This window comes from Electrona antarctica (genome assembly GCF_951216825.1).
Source record: "Electrona antarctica genome assembly, chromosome: 19".
Classification (NCBI taxonomy): domain Eukaryota; kingdom Metazoa; phylum Chordata; class Actinopteri; order Myctophiformes; family Myctophidae; genus Electrona; species Electrona antarctica.
In genome coordinates this window covers 32,692,646-32,713,179 of record NC_136800.1, presented here as the reverse complement: position 1 = coordinate 32,713,179, position 20,534 = coordinate 32,692,646, and the positions used below count along the sequence as shown (strand labels likewise).

The 20,534-nt window shown below is 44.2% G+C and overlaps 1 protein-coding gene across 8 annotated transcripts in view; it reads right to left on the bottom strand.

Moving 5' to 3' along the window:
- Positions 1–20,534, bottom strand: part of LOC306912484 (disco-interacting protein 2 homolog C) — a 311,207-nt gene that overhangs the window by 121,310 nt on the left and 169,363 nt on the right. For all 8 annotated transcript variants that reach the window (XM_079488741.1, XM_079488745.1, XM_079488742.1 and 5 more), the window contains exons 2-3: positions 15,743–15,814; positions 1,481–1,591 (exon numbers count right to left, since the gene is read on the bottom strand). In XM_079488741.1, the coding sequence (XP_079344867.1) occupies positions 1,481–1,591; positions 15,743–15,814 (183 nt within the window). The remainder of the gene's footprint in view (positions 1–1,480; positions 1,592–15,742; positions 15,815–20,534) is intronic.

Sequence of the window (20,534 nt, the reverse complement as noted above, 5' to 3'; positions counted from 1 at the left end):
TCTACTACTTTACTGTCTAGTGGGGTCTAGGGGTGTTGGTGACAGGCTGACAGCTAGTGATAGTCTACTACTTTACTGTCTAGTGGGGTCTAGGGGTGTTGGTGACAGGCTGACAGCTAGTGATAGTCTACTACTTTACTGTCTAGTGGGGTCTAGGGGTGTTGGTGACAGGCTGACAGCTAGTGATAGTCTACTACTTTACTGTCTAGTGGGGTCTAGGGGTGTTGGTGACAGGCTGACAGCTAGTGATAGTCTACTACTTTACTGTCTAGTGGGGTCTAGGGGTGTTGGTGACAGGCTGACAGCTAGTGATAGTCTACTACTTTACTGTCTAGGGGGGTCTTTAGGGGTGTTGGTGACAGGCTGACAGCTAGTGATAGTCTACTACTTTACTGTCTAGTGGGGTCTAGGGGTGTTGGTGACAGGCTGACAGCTAGTGATAGTCTACTACTTTACTGTCTAGTGGGGTCTAGGGGTGTTGGTGACAGGCTGACAGCTAGTGATAGTCTACTACTTTACTGTCTAGTGGGGTCTATAGGGGTGTTGGTGACAGGCTGACAGCTAGTGATAGTCTACTACTTTACTGTCTAGTGGGGTCTAGGGGTGTTGGTGACAGGCTGACAGCTAGTGATAGTCTACTACTTTACTGTCTAGTGGGGTCTAGGGGTGTTGGTGACAGGCTGACAGCTAGTGATAGTCTACTACTTTACTGTCTAGTGGGGTCTAGGGGTGTTGGTGACAGGCTGACAGCTAGTGATAGTCTACTACTTTCCGATCCGCAAAACACAACAGTGTGCAACCACCTTTAGGGTTCAAACATGAGTTAACATGGGTGAAATATTAAAACCCATGATGTGGCGTTCATTAACTAGTGAATACTACTGATACAATGCTGATGGTGTATGTAAATGCACCAAGCCTATACATACAATCGTATGAGCCAATCGTATTGATTGTACGCAGATCTATTTTTATTATCTTATTAGCATAAAACTAGTGACTCTTGTTTTTTCTCTCTTTTTGTTTGTTGTACGTACAGTATGCTGCAACATTGTCTGAAGCCAAACTAAAAAAGTTGTACTCTCTCTGTTGTTGTTCATAATTATCTCTTCAATGTTTTTGCCTGATTCACTCCCTTGTTTTGTCATGTAATGTTTTATGCTTTTGCTTTTATTTATTTGCTTTGTTGTTGGAATTCTTTTAGCTTTTTCTGTAAAGCACTCATGCTTTCTCTGGGTTTAATTGCCGTGTGAAGCACTTTGAACTGCATTCCATGTCATGCATTACGTTATGCTTTAGCTATTGAAAAATAGCAGATCTACAAGCTCATAGCGCGCCACCGAGTGGCGCGCTACGAGCTTGTAGGTCTGCTATTTTTGAAAAATCAAGAACGACTGACATAGAAACATAGCTTTTTCAGAAAACTGTCAGGATGTAGAAGACATTTTTAGAATCTGATCTGGTCAGAATGGGTTAATACCTGATCTGTAGCGTTCGTCTCTGGAGCCAGAGGACCGCCGGCGGTGGTAGCGGGACGAGGACGAGGGCGTTACCGGAGTTCTCCTCTCCTGACCCATGGACGGGTCCATCCCTGCACACACACACACACACACACACACACACACACACACACACACACACACACACACACACACACACACACACACACACACACACACACACACACACACACACACACACACACACACACACACACACACACACACACACACACACACACACGATCATGGGGATTTTGGATTACAATGGATAAGAGTGGTGGTTAAGGGAGTGTTTCTCAAAGTGGGGTCTAGGGGTCTTTGAGAAGGGGTCCAGGGCAACCTGACTCCGTCAGATGGGGGCGGTATTGAGTTTACAAGTTCAACAATACAGCCTCCATCTGGGACCAGCTCAGGGATTGGCGTTGAACCGGCCCGTGACCGAGACGGCCCAATCAGCAGCAGCTACGGGCGGGATCTTGCCGAGACCCGGTGTGACGCCATTGAGAAGCACCTGTTGCAATTGTTTTTCGTAGCGCCTTAACTTTGGAAAATCGTCTTCTATTCTTGAAAGCAAGCGAAGACACGTATACATCCGACACAATAGTGATTTTATTTTGTGTTGAAACCAGGCGTTCGTTAAAACTTTTGTCGCTCGCGGGGGTGGTTTACTTTCCTGCTGGCTCAGCTATAACACACGTAACCTAGACACGTCAATATGATTGACAGACGGTCCCATCAAAAACACCTGCCAAGGAGCTTGAAAAAAGGGATGGCTTTCTTCAGCGAATGGGCTAAAGAGATCCCAGATGGAGTCAGGTTAGGTCCAGGGGGGTCCCCAGCTAAATGGAGTCAGGTTAGGGGTCCAGGGGCGTCCCCAGCTAAATGGAGTCAGGTTAGGTCCAGGGGGGTCCCCAGCCAGATGGAGTCAGGTTAGGTCCAGGGGGGTCCCCAGCTAAATGGAGTCAGGTTAGGGGTCCAGGGGCGTCCCCAGCTAAATGGAGTCAGGTTAGGTCCAGGGGGGTCCCCAGCCAGATGGAGTCAGGTTAGGTCCAGGGGCGTCCCCAGCTAAATGGAGTCAGGTTAGGGGTCCAGGGGGGTCCCCAGCTAAATGGAGTCAGGTTAGGTCCAGGGGGGTCCCCAGCCAGATGGAGTCAGGTTAGGTCCAGGGGCGTCCCCAGCGAAATGGAGTCAGGTTAGGTCCAGGGGGGTCCCCAGCAAAATGGAGTCAGGTTAGGTCCAGGGGCGTCCCCAGCAAAATGGAGTCAGGTTAGGTCCAGGGGGGTCCCCAGCTAAATGGAGTCAGGTTAGGTCCAGGGGGGTCCCCAGCTAAATGGAGTCAGGTTAGGTCCAGGGGGGTCCCCAGCTAAATGGAGTCAGGTTAGGTCCAGGGGCGTCCCCAGCAAAATGGAGTCAGGTTAGGTCCAGGGGCGTCCCCAGCAAAATGGAGTCAGGTTAGGTCCAGGGGGGTCCCCAGCTAAATGGAGTCAGATTAGGTCCAGGGGGGTCCCCAGCTAAATGGAGTCAGGTTAGGTCCAGGGGGGTCCCCAGCTAAATGGAGTCAGGTTAGGTCCAGGGGGGTCCCCAGCTAAATGGAGTCAGGTTAGGTCCAGGGGGGTCCCCAGCAAAATGGAGTCAGGTTAGGTCCAGGGGGGTCCCCAGCTAAATGGAGTCAGGTTAGGTCCAGGGGCGTCCCCAGCTAAATGGAGTCAGGTTAGGTCCGGGGGGGTCCCCAGCATAATGGAGTCAGGTTAGGTCCAGGGGGTCCCCAGCTAAATGGAGTCAGGTTAGGTCCAGGGGGGTCCCCAGCTAAATGGAGTCAGGTTAGGTCCAGGGGGTCCCCAGCAAAATGGAGTCAGGTTAGGTCCAGGTTGGTCCCCAGCTAAATGGAGTCAGGTTAGGTCCAGGGGCGTCCCCAGCAAAATGGAGTCAGGTTAGGTCCAGGGGCGTCCCCAGCAAAATGGAGTCAGGTTAGGTCGAGGGGGGTCCCCAGCAAAATGGGTTAACATGGCATCAAAATCAGTTATATAGTAGGGCCTATATACATCAGCTATTTGAAAATAGCCGATCTACAAGCAACTTGTAAATAGGCTATTTTCAAAAATAAATCTTGAAAAAAATTCTGAAACATTTTAACAACACAAATCTTGTATGGGGGTCCCGTGGCCAAATGGGGTCTTTGACCTGAAGAAGTTTGAGACAGAAAAGGATGGAGTGATTTGCATTCGAATCAGACACTTTGTCGGCTGTCAATGGGAACGTGATTAGCACTCGGCGGCCCGCTAAGCCGACGCTAATTCTATATTTGCTCACTCAGGAAATGACTGTGAGGAGGGAACCCAACTTCATGCCAAGTCTTATAAATAAATAATTGGAAAGCTTACAAAGTACATGCTTGGATGCTTCGCTGGCAGCTACAGATGATGTTTACATGTACATTTAGCTGAGAGTCTTATGCAAGTTTTAATTCCAATATCACCAAAAGAAAACATGAGATATGACAAGAATTAAGGTGTAAGGCCAGAATTACATGTGATTACATGTCACATACTGTATCACACGTTCTTGTCAATTAAGCCTCTTTCCTAGACAAAAATCATCTCCCAACCTCGATCCTATAGGGTTTGGTGGTACTGCTGGTTTTCTATCCCCAAAACACACACACACACACACACACACACACACACACACACACACACACACACACACACACACACACACACACACACACACACACACACACACACACACACACACACACACACACACACACACACACACACACACACACACACACACACACACACACACACACCTGACCCGTGTGCCCCTTCGACATCACCAATGCATACATTCTACTACGATGTAAGGACTGTGTCCTGTGCCAAAAACACTGTCCGTTTCTGACTATGCCTGTACCCTATGGACGAGATCACCAACACTATGCCTGTACCCTATGGACGAGATCACCAACACTATGCCTGTACCCTATGGACGAGATCACCAACACTATGCCTGTACCCTATGGACGAGATCACCAACACTATGCCTGTACCCTATGGACGAGATCACCAACACTATGCCTGTACCCTATGGACGAGATCACCAACACTATGCCTGTACCCTATGGACGAGATCACCAACAATATGCCTGTACCCTATGGACGAGATCACCAACACTATGCCTGTACCCTATGGACGAGATCTATGCCTGTACCCTATGGACGAGATCACCAACCCAATGTCTCCACTGTCTCTATGAGCCAATGTCTCCTTCATGTGATACTATCTCTCATTGATGGCACCAGCACTACTGCTGTTTGTGTTAGCACGTGCACTCCCTGCACAATGCCGTGTGAGAAATGTGTGTATTTGTGTGGGTACTTGCCTGCGCGAGTGCGTGCGTGTGTGTGCGTGTGCGTGCGTGCAAGAAAAGATAAGCCGGGTTGTATAATGACCACCAACTAGCACTGAAATATGAGAGCAGAATACATACAGTATGCACACATACTGTAGTTGTGCAGACACAAGTTGCGCGCACGCACGCACGCACGCACGCACGCACGCACGCACGCACGCACGCACAGCCTACATGTCGATAGCTACTCCTACACATGCACATTACACACATGCAGCAGTCGTGCACTGGACACACATGGACATAATGCACTCCACCAGAGAAATCGATGGAGTCCTCATTCTCAGAGTGGTTGTGGAAAGAAGTTAAATTCAATCAGGAAGTCCATGCAGTATGCAGAGTTCTATTTGCTGCTTCTGATACCCCCTACTCTGGAAAGTTTTTTTTATTTTGTATGGCTGGTGGGGATATATTTGAAAATTGAAATAAATAGCTGGAAACCTCACAAGATGGCGCCACCTGTCCATTCATGTCCATTCATCAACTCCAATCATACATCTTATGTGTCTTTGTGTTCTACACTAGGCGGGGTTAAAGGGGAATTAAACTCCATGCCGACATCTTCATACCTAATCGCGCGCACATTATTTGTGTTTACATATGTTGTAGATCAGAGGTTCCCAACCACTGGTACGTGTACCTGTGCTGGTACGGGGGACATGTCTCACTGGTACGTGTACCTGTGCTGGTACGGGGGACATGTCTCACTGGTACGTGTACCTGTGCTGGTACGGGGGACATGTCTCACTGGTACGTGTACCTGTGCTGGTACGGGGGACATGTCTCACTGGTACGTATACCTGTGCTGGTACGGGGGACATGTCTCACTGGTACGTGTACCTGTGCTGGTACGGGGGACATGTCTCACTGGTACGTGTACCTGTGCTGGTACGGGGGACATGTCTCACTGGTACGTGTACCTGTGCTGGTACGGGGGACATGTCTCACTGGTACGTGTACCTGTGCTGGTACGGGGGACATGTCTCACTGGTACGTGTACCTGTGCTGGTACGGGGGACATGTCTCACTGGTACGCGAGAAGGGAATCCCAAGTTTTCCCGACCGTGTGAATCTATAACCGTGGCGTCACCAGGACCAATGATATGGTCAATGACAAGGATATAACATTAAGTGGGAAATAAGTCCACAGAATGTTGTCACACTGTGGCTTCCGTGTGTTTGAGTAGATGGTGCGCTCTACTGTGATTGGCCAGTCGCTGTGATTGACAGCCTAAACCCAACCCTAAACCTAACCCTAACAGTAAAACTATATAAAACTAGTGGCTGGGGCCGTTTCCAAGGACCCGGAAGAACGACGGAGTCCGCTGAAGAATAAGATACCATGCTCGTTTGACCCCGCCTACCTTCTTAGAGCGATAGCACCCTATACAATTAACATGTAGATTATCCTCAGAATTCAGTAATAAACGACTACTGCAGAATTCCCCTTTAACTGGGCAGGGCTTCTTAAAGTGTGTGCCGTGGCACCCTAGGGTGCAAAAACGGACCCGAGTTAAACTGTACTTGGTGCGTTCTTTTTCAGCCTACAGTAGACCAAGTCACGTCACCAAAAATATCAGATCTACTGTACAAGCTCACCCGTGCCACAACATGATGCGTTGCGATTGAGAGCTTGTAGATCGGGCAAATCTTTGGTGAATGTTCTCCCCAGAATAGGAATGCTGGGGTTTAAGTGGTTAAACGCCAAGTATAAAAGTTATTTTCAGTCTGTCCTACTGGAAACAAATATATTCTCTCCAGTTTTCCTTGTGACATATTATACTATATCTTTGGGGAAAAGATTTACAAATGTATGCACCGTTAATATGACAAAAGTTGCTATAAAGTACCAATGTAATTCACGGGTGCCGTGGACCCAAAAGGTTATTTACAGCAGTGACCTGAGCCAAAAATGTTTGAGAACCACTGGTATAGGGTACATATTTTAATATTTAATATATACATCTAACTTTTACTGCTATGCTGTATACTGTATATCATACAAAGACGTTTCTGGCTTTTCTGTTTGTGTTTTATTTAACCCATTTTGACCTGAGATCAGATTCTAAAAATGTCTTCTACATCCTGACAGTTTTCTGAAAAGGCTGTTTCTATGTCAGTGGTTCTTCGATTTTTCAAAAATAGCAGAACTACAAGCTCGTAGCGCGCCACTCGGTGGCGCGCTATGAGCTTGTAGATCTGCTATTTTCCAATAGCTAAAGCATAACATAATGCTAACACCAACAGGGGTTCCCGCCCGAAAATGGGTTAACCAAACCCTGCAAAGGAATAGAGCCAGTATCCTCCATATCACCTTCTGTCTAGCCCTGACAAAGAGCGCCAGCATCCCATGCTACGCTGAACATAGTAACGCACACTCACAGAGACAGGTAACGATAAATTCAAAGTGGCCCACTCTTAAACAAAAGCTTTGGCAGAGCTGTTGAAATGTTCCTTTCAATCTGAGCTGTCTTCATCCTTTTGTGTGCGTGTGTGTGTGTGTGTGTGTGTGTGTGTGTGTGTGTGTGTGTGTGTGTGTGTGTGTGTGTGTGTGTGTGTGTGTGTGTGTCCGTCCGTGTGTAGAATTCAATTTATTGAAATTCTAGTGCAAAGCCAAGAGGCATGAGAGTCTCTCTCCGTCTCTGTGTATCTCTCTCTCTCTGTGTCTCTCACTCACACACTCACACACACACATACACACACGCACACACACGCACCCAAACACGCCCATCCGCAAGATTGATTTAATCTGGAGACACACATCACATAGTATTAGAGAGCCAAGTTCACAGCATAAACAGGCCAATATATCATCACAGTGCATTTACAATGGCACTTATCTGAGCAGGTCTTTGTAAAGCCAGCCAGTGTGGGGCCTCATAGAAGTGAAGTCAACAGTGACATGAACAGCACATGCATCACTTCAAGGGATTCAAATCACTTGTACTGTATTATATAGTGAGCACTTCTCTATCCATCTACTGTGAGATTCTGATAATACCAACATGTTTAAAATCCAAAACCTAATTTATTCTTTACTGCATATAAGTGATTGTAAGCAGCGGTGGCCGAACGGTTTGCGGAGCGGTCTTGATACCGGAAGGTCGCCAGTTCGAATCCCCGGACCGGCACGTTAAAATTACCACCGCTGAAGTGCCCTTGAACAAGGCATTGAACCCCTACCATGAAATGTTCTATGAGCAGGGCGTGGCTGTAAACAAGCATCTCGAGCTTAGTCCACTTACCCTGGGTAAACAAAGAACTTTGCTTTTGCTTTGCTTACTCTAAAACAACAACAAAAAGGCACACAATGAAATTCGTAGTGATTATGTGGTTTCACCTCAAGGCGCCTGCAAGCTTCTACACCGAGCAACAATTCACCTTTGATGTTTCTCTTTCAAGGAGTGATGAACTACAGTAGTTCAAACTCCCTGCACCTTACCATGTCAGGCAACATATGGCACATAATTCAATTAAAATAAAGTAGAAAGGTTTGGCCTCCAAACCGAAGCTTACCAAAGCTAGAGCCAGGCGCGAGAGGCTAGCGTTAAAGTCCACAAATAACAGAAAAGGCTTGCAGACTGACAGGATGTTGACACTATTTGGATTTTGATACCCAAATAGTTTACCCTAAATTAAACAAATACATATTTTTGCATTCAATTCAATTCAATTCAAAGGAGCTTTATTGGAATGAGAACACTCACAATATAATAAAAACAGGGGGAAATGGGGAAAGTATATACAGTTGGGGAGGGGGTACAGCTTTTTTATGAACAGAGCTATGTCACATTGCGTCGTTACATGTTATACAGGGTATAAAGCTTTTTTGAAACAAATAGCAGCGATTGTTTTGCAGTCACTTTGGGACAAATAGCAGCATTTTTTCTCAAGACTATATAAATAGTATATAGACCTACAAACAAAAACAACGGACCGGTACAGTAGCAGCTCTGTTTACATGTGCAGTAGTTCTAGTGGTCTACTTGGTAGTGGTATACAGATAGTAGCTCTTAGGGTGGTTGTTGTATTCCATTGGCTAGCCTTCTTTTGTCACAAGAGTTCACAAATCTGGCTGCATTCAAAGAGAGTCAACATCCTTCTGTCAGTGTGCGAGCCTTTTCTGTTATTTGTGGACAGAATTGCACTTCCATTCATCCAGTCAGTGGGTTGTTGTCCCACCTGGCTGCTGACCAGGTGGCCTAGATTCCCATGCCTCAGAGCCGTGGCTCGCCGTTCACCCAGATTACTGCTAATTTCCTATTTAAACAGAGTTAATTGGTTTTCAACTCTGGTTCAGTTCACCCTGCCACGCAGCCACCGGGTTACTTCAGTGGAATGCATTACCGGCAGCCCTGAAATGTATTTATTTCCCATTAAGGTTTAACCCATTTTGACCTGAGATCAGATTCTAAAAATGTATTCTACATCCTGACAGTTTTCTGAAAAAGCTATGTTTCTATGTCAGTCGTTCTTTGACTTAAAAAAATAGCAGACCTAAAAGCTCGTAGCGCGCCACTCGGTGGCGCGCTACGAGCTTGTAGATCTGCTATTTTTCAATAGCTAAAGCATAACATAATGCTAACACCAAAAGGGGTTCCCGCCCAAAATGGATTAAAGCTGTCCTAAAATCAGGGCTCCACTTCATTTCTAATTGGTGTTACTGTAGCTGGATGTGTTGCAGGCTGCGCCCCCGGGTTCAAGTACGCTGAGCGTTGTTATGTCTCTTGAGAGAGGTGTTTCTATCTCTGATGCCCCTTATTTCCTCTGTTATTATTATCATGCTTTGTTTCAGACTGTATATTATGTTATTCACTGTTTGTTGCACTGGGTTCGTCTTGAGATTGAGTGTTGAGTGTTGCAGTGGACAACAACGGATAGATACTGTTGTACTTTTTGTTTTAAACTCTGTCAATAAAATGATCCAATAAAAAATAAAAAATAAAATGATCCCAGGATCAATGAAGAACTGTACACCCAGAAATCATATTTATAAAAAATCTCCTTTTCTGGTGGTTTTGGGGAAACAGGCAAACATTTGGAAACAATAGCAGATCTACAGGCTAACAATATGGTGGGTCACATTGTGAGCTTGTAGATCGGCTATCTCGGTTAAAGAGATTTAGTGTAGGGTAAAAAAATTAAAAAAAAGCGGAGGAGCAAGTAGTTCCCCGGTCAATGAAGTTCAGAATACTGTACATAAACCCCAGGCTCCTTATTCTAGAGGAAAACCTTCAATCAACCAGCTCACAACGTCTTGTGAGCTGGTTGATTGTCTATTTTAAGCAAAGATAACAGGTCAAAACACTAGCATCTTTTTAAAGTGAAGAAAAAACACTAGTATATTATTTTAAGCAAAGATATTTAACTTTTTGAGTAAAACGTAGCTGCTATCTACGTTTATAAACGTAGCTAGGCTATCGGTACCTACTGGTGCTACCTACGCGTATGTTCGTAGACAACCATATACTCCATATATGAAAGCGACCGTCTATTTACCTTTTAGCATTGCTCCGGTTAGTATGGACTTGGAGAGCCTCCGTCCCCACCAGCTATGGGATTTTTAAATCCAGCTCCATTGAGCTGCCTGCAGGATCACAGCGTTAGAGCCGACGGGTGGCAGTCCTTAAATGTGCTTATGCTGCCCCCTGCTGGCAGCTATAGATTTAGAGAAAAAACATAAAACGTGCGTGGAGCCCTGAGGAACTCCGCTCAACCATCTGGGGTTTAAGGAGTTATGAAGCTCAGCTGTGTCACAGGCAGTGATAGCAGTGAGTGTGTGTGTGTGTGTGTGTGTGTGTGTGTGTGTGTGTGTGTGTGTGTGTGTGTGTGTGTGTGTGTGTGTGTGTGTGTGTGTGTGCGCGTGCATGTGAGACACAACTACTGTAGGAGCTTCCAGGAAGAATGCTGACATGGAAGCTGTGGAGGTCCATGTTTCTGTGTGGCAAGGGGGCGTGGACCAATGTGAACACATACCATGTGCGTTCAAGGTGTGTGTGTGTGTGTGTGTGTGTGTGTGTGTGGGCGCGAGTGCATGCCTGGTAGTGTGTGTCATCCCCCCCAGAGCCAGCTGAAGACCCCCTATAGGGCTAGGCAGCGAATACCAAACATTTTCTCAACAAACAAACAAACACACACACACACACACACACACACACACACACACACACACACACACACACACACACACACACACACACACACACACACACACACACACACACACACACACACACACACACACACACACACACACACACACACACACACACACACACACACACACACACACACACACACACACACACACACACACACACACACATTCCGGTAATGACCCTCTTACAGCAACATTGTGGGAATGTAATGATGAGCTCGCCATTCCCCTGAGAACTTTACATCCTACACTACATGCTTGACATGAAAGTCCTTGACATGAAAAAGTTCGAGAACCACTGATATAGAAACGTAGGTTTTCAGAAAACTGTCATGATTTAGATTAGAAGACATTTGCAGAAGAATCGACCTCAGGTTTGAATGGGTTAGAGGGTTTTACAGACACAACGCAGTGCACTTCCCATGTGAATACACTTCCCATGTGAATACACGTGATCAACGCCCACTTCGGCTGTGTCCAAATATTGTCCTGCAGGTCATGTGCGCGGGGAAGAAGTTGACCACGGTCCAGCTTTGGTCGCACGTGCGTGCGTTAGACTAGCACTAGCACTAGTCTCGGTACCCAGGCTTTTCTTTTGGTTCACATTTGGCTCAAAAATAAGTCGTTTCTACACTAGACCAGGCAGCGCACCCACCGCCCCTCCGCTTCCCCGCCTCTAATTCCATTAAAATTGCAAATATCTATCTCTATTTTTTCAAAGATAAATAGAAATATACTGTGTAGCGAATATTAGAGCCCATACGCCCCCGTACCCGCATGCACCTAATTCCACCTAAATGCAACCAATAGGATGCACCGTCTGTTTTCGACCGACACCCTCTAGACCAGAAACCACACTAGACTAGCACAGAAGTGACGGCTTCAGCGGCTTGTGCCCACTTGTTGCTACCCCTGTCAGAATGCCCTGTCCTAGAAGTATATCCTGCATAATAATGAAGTGTAAGGGTCCAATTGGTTACAACTGTATGGACAATAATTGTAGAGACATATTGACATGAGCCAGAGTCACATGGTAGTCACTGTACCGACACGCAAACTATAGTGTCTTACATAATTATGTACAGTGGATGGGTCATAATATACTGTACACTACAACACTGGTTTCCAAACACTGGCTCGGGAACCATTAAGTGGGCTGTGGACATTTTTTGTTTCCCACAATTTGTTTCAACACATTATCAAAAAAAACCTTCCCATAAAAGCAAAATATTTCATGAATTCAAAAATAATTGCGCTTGTAGATCGGCTATTCTGGACAAACATCTAATTTCTCTTTTGTGTCTTGAGCTAAAAGGTTTGGGATCTTTTAGAATATACTGTTAAAAAAAAGAAACGGACGTTTACAAATCAAACACAAACACCTGTGAAAATCCCTCTTTGAGAAAAAGATGACGTGGGAGGACAAGTGACAACACAAGTAGGATATTACCATAACATTCAGATTTAGAGGTTTAAATGCAAACATGGAGGTTTAAATGCAGCTCACGGCCCGTGGCGGACGTTGTTCCCTTGCTCCCTTTCCTGTCTCCCATTCACTGTCGAATAACGCAAACATTCCTTTAGCAATTTAAACCATGTGTGTGTGTGTGTGACTGTGCGTGTGTGCGACTGTGCGTGTGTGTGTGTGTGTGTGTGTGTGTGTGTGTGTGTGTGTTGTCAGAGACAACAGCAGATGCTTTGGCAGCATAATTTATCTGTCTTTGTAGGGTGGAAACCTCATATGTATATCCAAAAGTAAAACTGTTATTTTCAGGATTGAAATTCAAAAACAGCAAAAGCAGCATGCACTTTTCTACAAAGTCAAAACGTGATGCTTTGTGGTGCTAAAGCTTGCAGATCTGCTACTTTTGATGCTTCTGTGTGACGCAATGCGGCAACAGCACGATCAAGTAGGCCTAGGGCGTTCATTTACGAAACGCACAGGTTTCTGCCCGACAGCAACGATAGCTGTATAGGCCTAGTACAGTACAGATACAGGACACAGCAGGAGGCCAGTTTGGGATATTATTTTCTAAAGCAAAAAAGAAAACAGTTCCATCCCGACACCCATGTTGCTAGGAGACCAGCCCAAACCCTGACCGGACACTTCCGGTCAGCTGTTCTTGGTCAGTAGGCCAAGACGTCGTCGTTGGAATTGCATTGCTGCTAACTAGAGGGAACACTTCCAGCAGGAAATAACCTTGGGACTCATTTGGAATGTTTATGTTGTCAATCCCATCAGTGCTATACGTACATCCCAGAGTGTGTTAACCCATTTAGGCCTGACGTCGAAATTAAAAAAATCTTCTAAATCCTCCAGTTTTCTGAAATAAATATTTTCACGATTTTTCAAAAATAGCAGACCTCCAAGCTCGTAGCGCGCCGCTCGTAGCGCGCCACTCGGTGCCGCGCCACTCGGTGGCGCGCTATGAGCTTGTAGATCTGCTATTTTTCAATAGCTAAATTACAACATAATGTTTAAAACACCAAAAGGGGTTAATAGTAAGGGCATTTTATCAGGTATTTGACCAATCTGGGAACTAAATCGTTACCAAGACATTTCTTCACCAATGTGTTTCTAAAGGTGTCTAATAACATGTACTAAAAGTTTGAAATTCAACTCCCGTGGGAAAAGTGAGTTATTAGCATAATATGTGTCCATACCCTTAACATCCTATATAAGGCAAAAAAGTCCAAATTTCATCATTCTTTAAGTAGCATGTGACATATGAAACTAGGGTGATTTCATGATTCTGAATCCATTCCAAGCATTAGTTTTGCACAAAAAACACTCCTTGGGCTAAATTAGGCCATATCCAGTTGACCAAATGTGCTGACCTCATCACGTTTGTGTGGCCGTTTTCCTCCCAAGGAGTGTTTTTTGTGCAAAACTAATGCTTGGAATGGATTCAGAATCATGCAAACACCCTAGTTTCATATGTCACATGCTACTTAAAGAATGATGAAATTTTTGCCTTATATAGTATGTTAAGGGTATGGTCACATATTATGCTAATAACTAAATTTTCCCACGGGAGTTGAATTTCAAACTTTTAGTACATGTTATTAGACACCTTTAGAAACACATTGGTGAAGAAATTTCTTGGTAACGATTTAGTTCCCAGATTTTCATAGATTTCTCTTACTATAATGTATATTATAACGTCACTGTTGGGCAGAAACCTTGTATCTCCATATTCTAACTTCTTTGTGTTTGGTGGAGAATTAACGCCCTCAGTCATCATACTACAGCATCACTCAAAAGCATCAAAAGTAGCCGATCCACAAGCTCAAGCTTGTGGAGCTGATACTTTTGCTTTTTTTTAATTTATTTGAATCCTTTGAAAAGTAACCGTTTGGACATAGGTGGATTCCACCCGACATAGACGATAATTAAAAAAATAAATCAACCGTGTGAACTGAGTGGTGTAAGGTCTTATATAGACTGATCAACTGTGGTCTGACGTAATGTCTGACATAATGAAATCACACCCGTGTGAACTGGGTGACCATAGCAACCATGCAAATGTTTTGGTACGAACAGACACGTAAACTAACAAAGCTGAAATCACACCCGGGTGAACTGGGTGACCATAGCAACCATGCTCATTTTTTGGTACGAACAGACACGTAAACTAACAAAGCCAGTTGTAGGAGTGGTTTACACCACTCAAAAAATAATAATAATAACTCCCACCATTCACTGATCAGAAGGGGTCCAGGTTCAACACTGTGGGGTTACTGCATGGTGTAACTCACACTAATACACAAATACAAATACATCAAAGGTCAATTTCTGGAGGAGCTTCGGGACATAATCAACACAAATCCATAGAGTTGAAGACGCATTAATGAATCCATTAAGACCTGAGGACCTGATTCTACAAATGGCTTCTAAATCCTGACAGTTTTCTGAAAAACCTATGTTTCTATAGTATGTCAGTGGTTCTCAAACATTTTCATATCAAGGACCCCCCAAATGATATGTATTTGGCCGCCGACCACCATCTCAAAATAATGTACATGAAGCAAGGATTTTAGTTAAAAATGCTATAAAGCTAAAGTTTAAAATAATGGTTAAAGTGGTTAAAAGCTAAGGCAACACAGATGCGTTCCAGGTCTAAATGGGTTTTAACTGTAGATCCTATAAGCCAGGGAAGGTTCGATTTCAAACACTAAAATGCTAATCTATGGCCATTCACAGGACTACACCAATAATATCTGTGTAATTGTGTAGTTTTCGTGCCACGGACCCCCATCTCGAAAGGTTTGTGCCAGGCCCCACAGACGAGAACATTTTGTGTTTGAAAAATTCAAAGTTATTCAACCCTTTTTCAGACACTGTGACACGCAGCTAATTTGAATAACCAACGTCTAAAATATGGACAATGGGGTTCAAATGATTGTGATGCCGTATTAACACATTTCGCTGCATGGGGACTCCCTGGAACCGCCTCAAGGACCCACGGGGGTCCCCCACTTTGAGAACCACTGGGCTATAACATTAATAGACTGTTTGTTTCCACACACGTATCTGGTTTAATTAAATCCCCCTACATATTACAACTTAATACTTTACTTGTATTATAAGATGTACTATTGGGACATTGTGTTGACATTATACACATACCAGTAGAAATGTGTAACGGAGTTGAATATTGACTGTACCTGGAGGTTGAGGGAGGTAGGCCCCTATCAGCTTTGATCTCTTCTTCTCATAACCTTTCTGTGTGATGTCACCTGGTGGACACAGAGAAAACACTGTCAACACAAAGCTTAGAGCTAATGGACATGGACCAAAGAAGAACAGACGGGCTAAGACCTTATTTAAAGCACTGTAAAAAATGATAAACCGTGAAGTTAAAGCACTGTAAAAAATGATAAACCGTGAAGTTAAAGAGAATGAAGCAACGACGGCGCTGACATTACTTGATATATGTCCAAAAGTGTTACTTTTTAGGATTCAAATAAATAAGCAGTATGGAGATAGGAGGTTTCTGTCCCACAGTGACAGGGGTGGAAAAAGTACTCACACGTTTTACTTACTTATTACTCAAATTCTCTTGAGTAAAAGTACACCATGTAAAGTGGAGGAGTTAAGACACTTTTAACTTCAAGTCATGCTACAGAGGTCCCCTTTGGTATGGAAGTACCTTAGGGTCATAGGAAAAGTTTTATCCAAAGAGACGAGTTGCTACACCCTTCATTTCGGAAATATTCACGTTTTTCAAAATGGCCACCGACAATGAACCACTATTAGACCAGACCACATATCTTTGCCTCTGTTAGAGCTATAATAATAATATCGGTGTCAAAGTGCACATTTTTAGGGTCAAGGAATCCAATGAAATATATTTCAAGACAATAAATCCCATCATTTTCTCGTTACCATGATAACAGGGTTAAAATTTGCAAATTTCATTAAAAAAATATGTTTTAACAGGGTAACTTTCCACCCCCTGATCCCCTAAAACTTTAATTTAGTTTTCCCTTTGGCATGGAAGCACCTTAGGGCAATAGGAAAGAAATGATCCAAAGAGACAAAAAAACATCACTCTTCATTTCTGAAATATATGCATTTTTAAAAATGGCCGCCGCCATATACAACAATACAGCATAGCCCATATCTTTGCTTCCGTTAGAGCCATGATAATAATATTGGTGTCAAAGTGTAAATTTTTGGGGCCAAGTAATCCAATTCTATAGGTTTCAAGGCACAAAAAAAACAATCCTTTTCTCGTTACCATGACAACAGGGGTAAAATATGCAAATGTCATTCAAAATACGTTTTAACAGGGTAACTTTCCTCCCCCTCCCCATAAAACTTTAATTTAGTTTTCTATTTCATCATGGAAGTACCTTAGGGCAATATGAAAGAAATTATCCAAAGATACAAATAAGATCACTCTTCATTTCAGAAATGTGTGTTTTTAAAAAATGGCCGCCACCATATACAGCAATACAGCATATATATCTTTGCTTAAGAGCTCTAGTGATAAAATTAGTGTCAAAGTGTACATTTCTGCGTCAAGGAATCCAATTAAATAGGTTTCAAGACTAAACAATCCAATAATTTTCTCATTACCATGACAACAGGGGTGAAATATGCAAATTTCATTAGAAAAATACGTTTTAACAGGGTAACATACCCCCTCCCCCTAACACATTTATTTACTTTTGTATGGAAGTACCTTAGCAGGGCAATACAAATAAATTATCCAAAAAGACAAATAAGACTCTTCATTTCTAAAATATATGCGTTTAAAAATGGCCACCACCATTTGAAGTATACAACAGAAGCAAAGGTATGGATCTTTGCTTCTATTAAAGCTATAATGGTACAGTTCTTGTCAAAGTGTACATTTTTAGGGTCATTACAATGAGGTTGCAAATCCTAGTCAATCAATCAATCAATGGGAGTGGTTTGATTGGGAGTAACAATCTCCCTGATCTGAACCCGAGTGGTGGCTTGTTATTGGATTTCTGTGCTAGTCATGGACAGACCATAACAAACACCATGTTCGAACATATGCTCATAAGTGTACTTGGTACCAGAGCAGCCTATGGCCTAAGATGATCGATTTTGAAATCGTATCAGCTGACCTGAGGCAGTATGTTCTCGACACTCTGGTGAAGAGATGGGCTGAACTGTCAACCGATCACCATCTGGTGGTGAGGGTGAAGTCTGGACAGACGTGGCAAACCCAAGCGTCTAGCGCGGGTGAACTGGAGACGTTGGGAGGAGGCACCTCCGGCAGGACTTCTCTGGCATCCCTGCATGTGGAAGTTGGGGACGTTGAATGGGAATGGGCAATGTTCAAAGCTTGTATTGCTGCGAGCTGTGGTCAGAAGGTCTTCGAACGCCCTGGTGGCCAGGGAAGCTGTCCGACTGAAGGACTCCTATCGGGGTATGTTATCCCGGGGGACTCCAGCAGTTGCAAGGTGCCGACAGGCCTGAAGGTCAGCAGCCAGTTAAGCAACTCCACAGTGGCAAAGCCCCAGGGATTGATGAGATCCATCGATAAATACTAAAGGCTCTGGGTGTTGAGGGGCTTGGTTGAGACATCACTGCGCAAAAAGCATGGAATATGGATGTGTATATTGCCGGAAACTCCCGTTAAACTTTCCAACAAACTCCGGTAAACTCCCGAATTGTACCATCACACCTGTATATTACCGTATATTAACTATATGCCCGCTAAACTTGAGCAAGTGCCCATAATAAGGAGGGTCCGGCCGATAGTCGAACCTCAGATTCAAGAGGAGTAATGTGGATTCTGTCCTGGCCGTAGAACAACTGACCAGCTCTTCACTCTTTCAGAGATTCTGGAGAGGCCTGGGAGTAGGCATATCCAGTTTACATGTGTTTTGTAGATGCAGGTTGCAGGAATATGGGTTGAGGGATTTGTTGTTGAGGGCCATCCAATCTCTGTACACCCAAAGCGAGAACATTGTCACGTGTGTTGGGCAGTAAGTTGGATTTGTTTCCTGTGGGGGTTTGCTTCCGCCAGGGCTGCGCATTGTCACCTATCCGGACCCATCTGTCCGAGACCTTCAACTCTCAGTGGATTCTTTTTTGGTTGAGTGCACAGTGGCTAGGATCAGGATCAGCATCTCCAAATCTGAGACCAGGAAACCGCTGATTTGTGCATACTGGGCAGGGAACAATACTTTGCCCTAGGTGAAAGAGTTTAAGTCTTATTCACGAGTGAGGGGAGGACAGAGCAGGAGATCAGCCAGATAATTGGAGCAGCAGTAGTGGTATTGCAGTCGCTGTACAGCTCTGTTGTGACAAAAATAGATCTTAGCCAAAAGGCAAAGCTCTCTGTCTACCGAGCAATCTTCGTTTCTACTCTCACCTATGGTCATGAAGTGTGGGTCATGACCGAAAGAATAAGATCGCGGATATACTGTAAGCAGCCAAAATGAGACGGGTTGCCGGCGCCGGCCTCTCTCTTAGAGATAGGGTGAGAAGTTCTTCTTACAACAGGTGTAACTCTCAGGTGATAGCAGTCAGAAAGATAAATATACAGTCAGACAGACACACAGAGTAAATAGTCATATTTTAGTCTGGAAACCTATTTAATTTGATTAATTGACCCCATAAATGTACACTTTGAGTCCAATATTATTTTAGGAGTATATAATGTAATAATTTATATTATTTAATTTATAGTGACTAGACTATGTGACAACCAGGTATAGTCTGGTGACCACCGGAGAGACGGTGGTCACCTCGGTGAGGCCTTTAGGAGGGCCATTCAAGCAGCAAGCGGAGCCCGCAGCACCACCTTCCCACTCGGGTGGAGTCTGCGGAACCATTGCCCACCACTCCTGAATGAAGTGTCTGGTGCTGGGACTCTGGTGCATGCACAGGTCCTGGGCCTGGTGAGAGCAGGAGTGGACCTGGTGAGACGTAGGAGGGGCCTGGACAGGAGTCAACCCACAGAGCCTAGTCCTTCCATGCGCCAGAAGCGTACCTCCCAGCCTTGGCAGAGTAGTTCTGGAGTAGTTCCAACGGATTGTGTGGCCCTGGTCTTGCCCTAGTGGGACTGATTGAGGGTAGCTACTGGGACGTAAGTCGAGACTTGATCACCCCGGCTGGGTCGCCTGAGTGAGGGGTATGAGGTTGGTAGACCCGAAACACCGATGACCTCAGGATACATCACTGAGGATACGTCCCAGGTGCATCCATGCGATGTATTTTTTAGTTCGTTTAACAGAAGCAAATACAGTATATTGGTTCTGCAGCTGCGGTATTGCTGTGAATGGTGCCGGCCATTTTTTAAATGTATATATTTCAGAAATTAAGAGTGATCTTACTTGTCTCTTTAGATTGCCCTAAGGTACTTCTATGCCAAAGGGAAAACTAAATTAAAGTTTTAGGGGATGAGTGGGTGGAAAGTTACCCTGTTAAAACGTATTATTTCGAATCAAATTAGCATATTTCACCCCTATTGCCTTGGTAACAAGAAAAGCATTGTTTTTTTTGCCTTGAAACCTATAGAATTGGATTACTTGGCCCCAAAATTGTACACTTTGACACCAATATTATTATCATAGCTCTAACGGAAGCAAAGATATGGGCTATGCTGTATTGTTGTATATGGCGGCGGCCATCTTAAAAAATGCATGTATTTCAGAAATGAAGAGTGATGTTATTTGTCTCTTTGGATAATTTCTTTCCTATTGCCCTAAGGTACTTCCATGCCAAAGGGAAAACTAAATAAAAGTTTTAGGGGATGAGGGGGTGGAAGTTACCCTGTTAAAACATATTTTTTCGAATGAAATTTGCATATTTTACCCCTGTTGTCATGGTAACGAGAAAATGTTTGGGATTGTTTGCCTTGAAACCTATAAAATTGGAATCCTTGACCCCAAAAAATTACACTTTGACACCAATTGTATTATTATAGCTTTAACAGAAGCAAAGATATTGGTTCTGCTGTATATCTGTAAT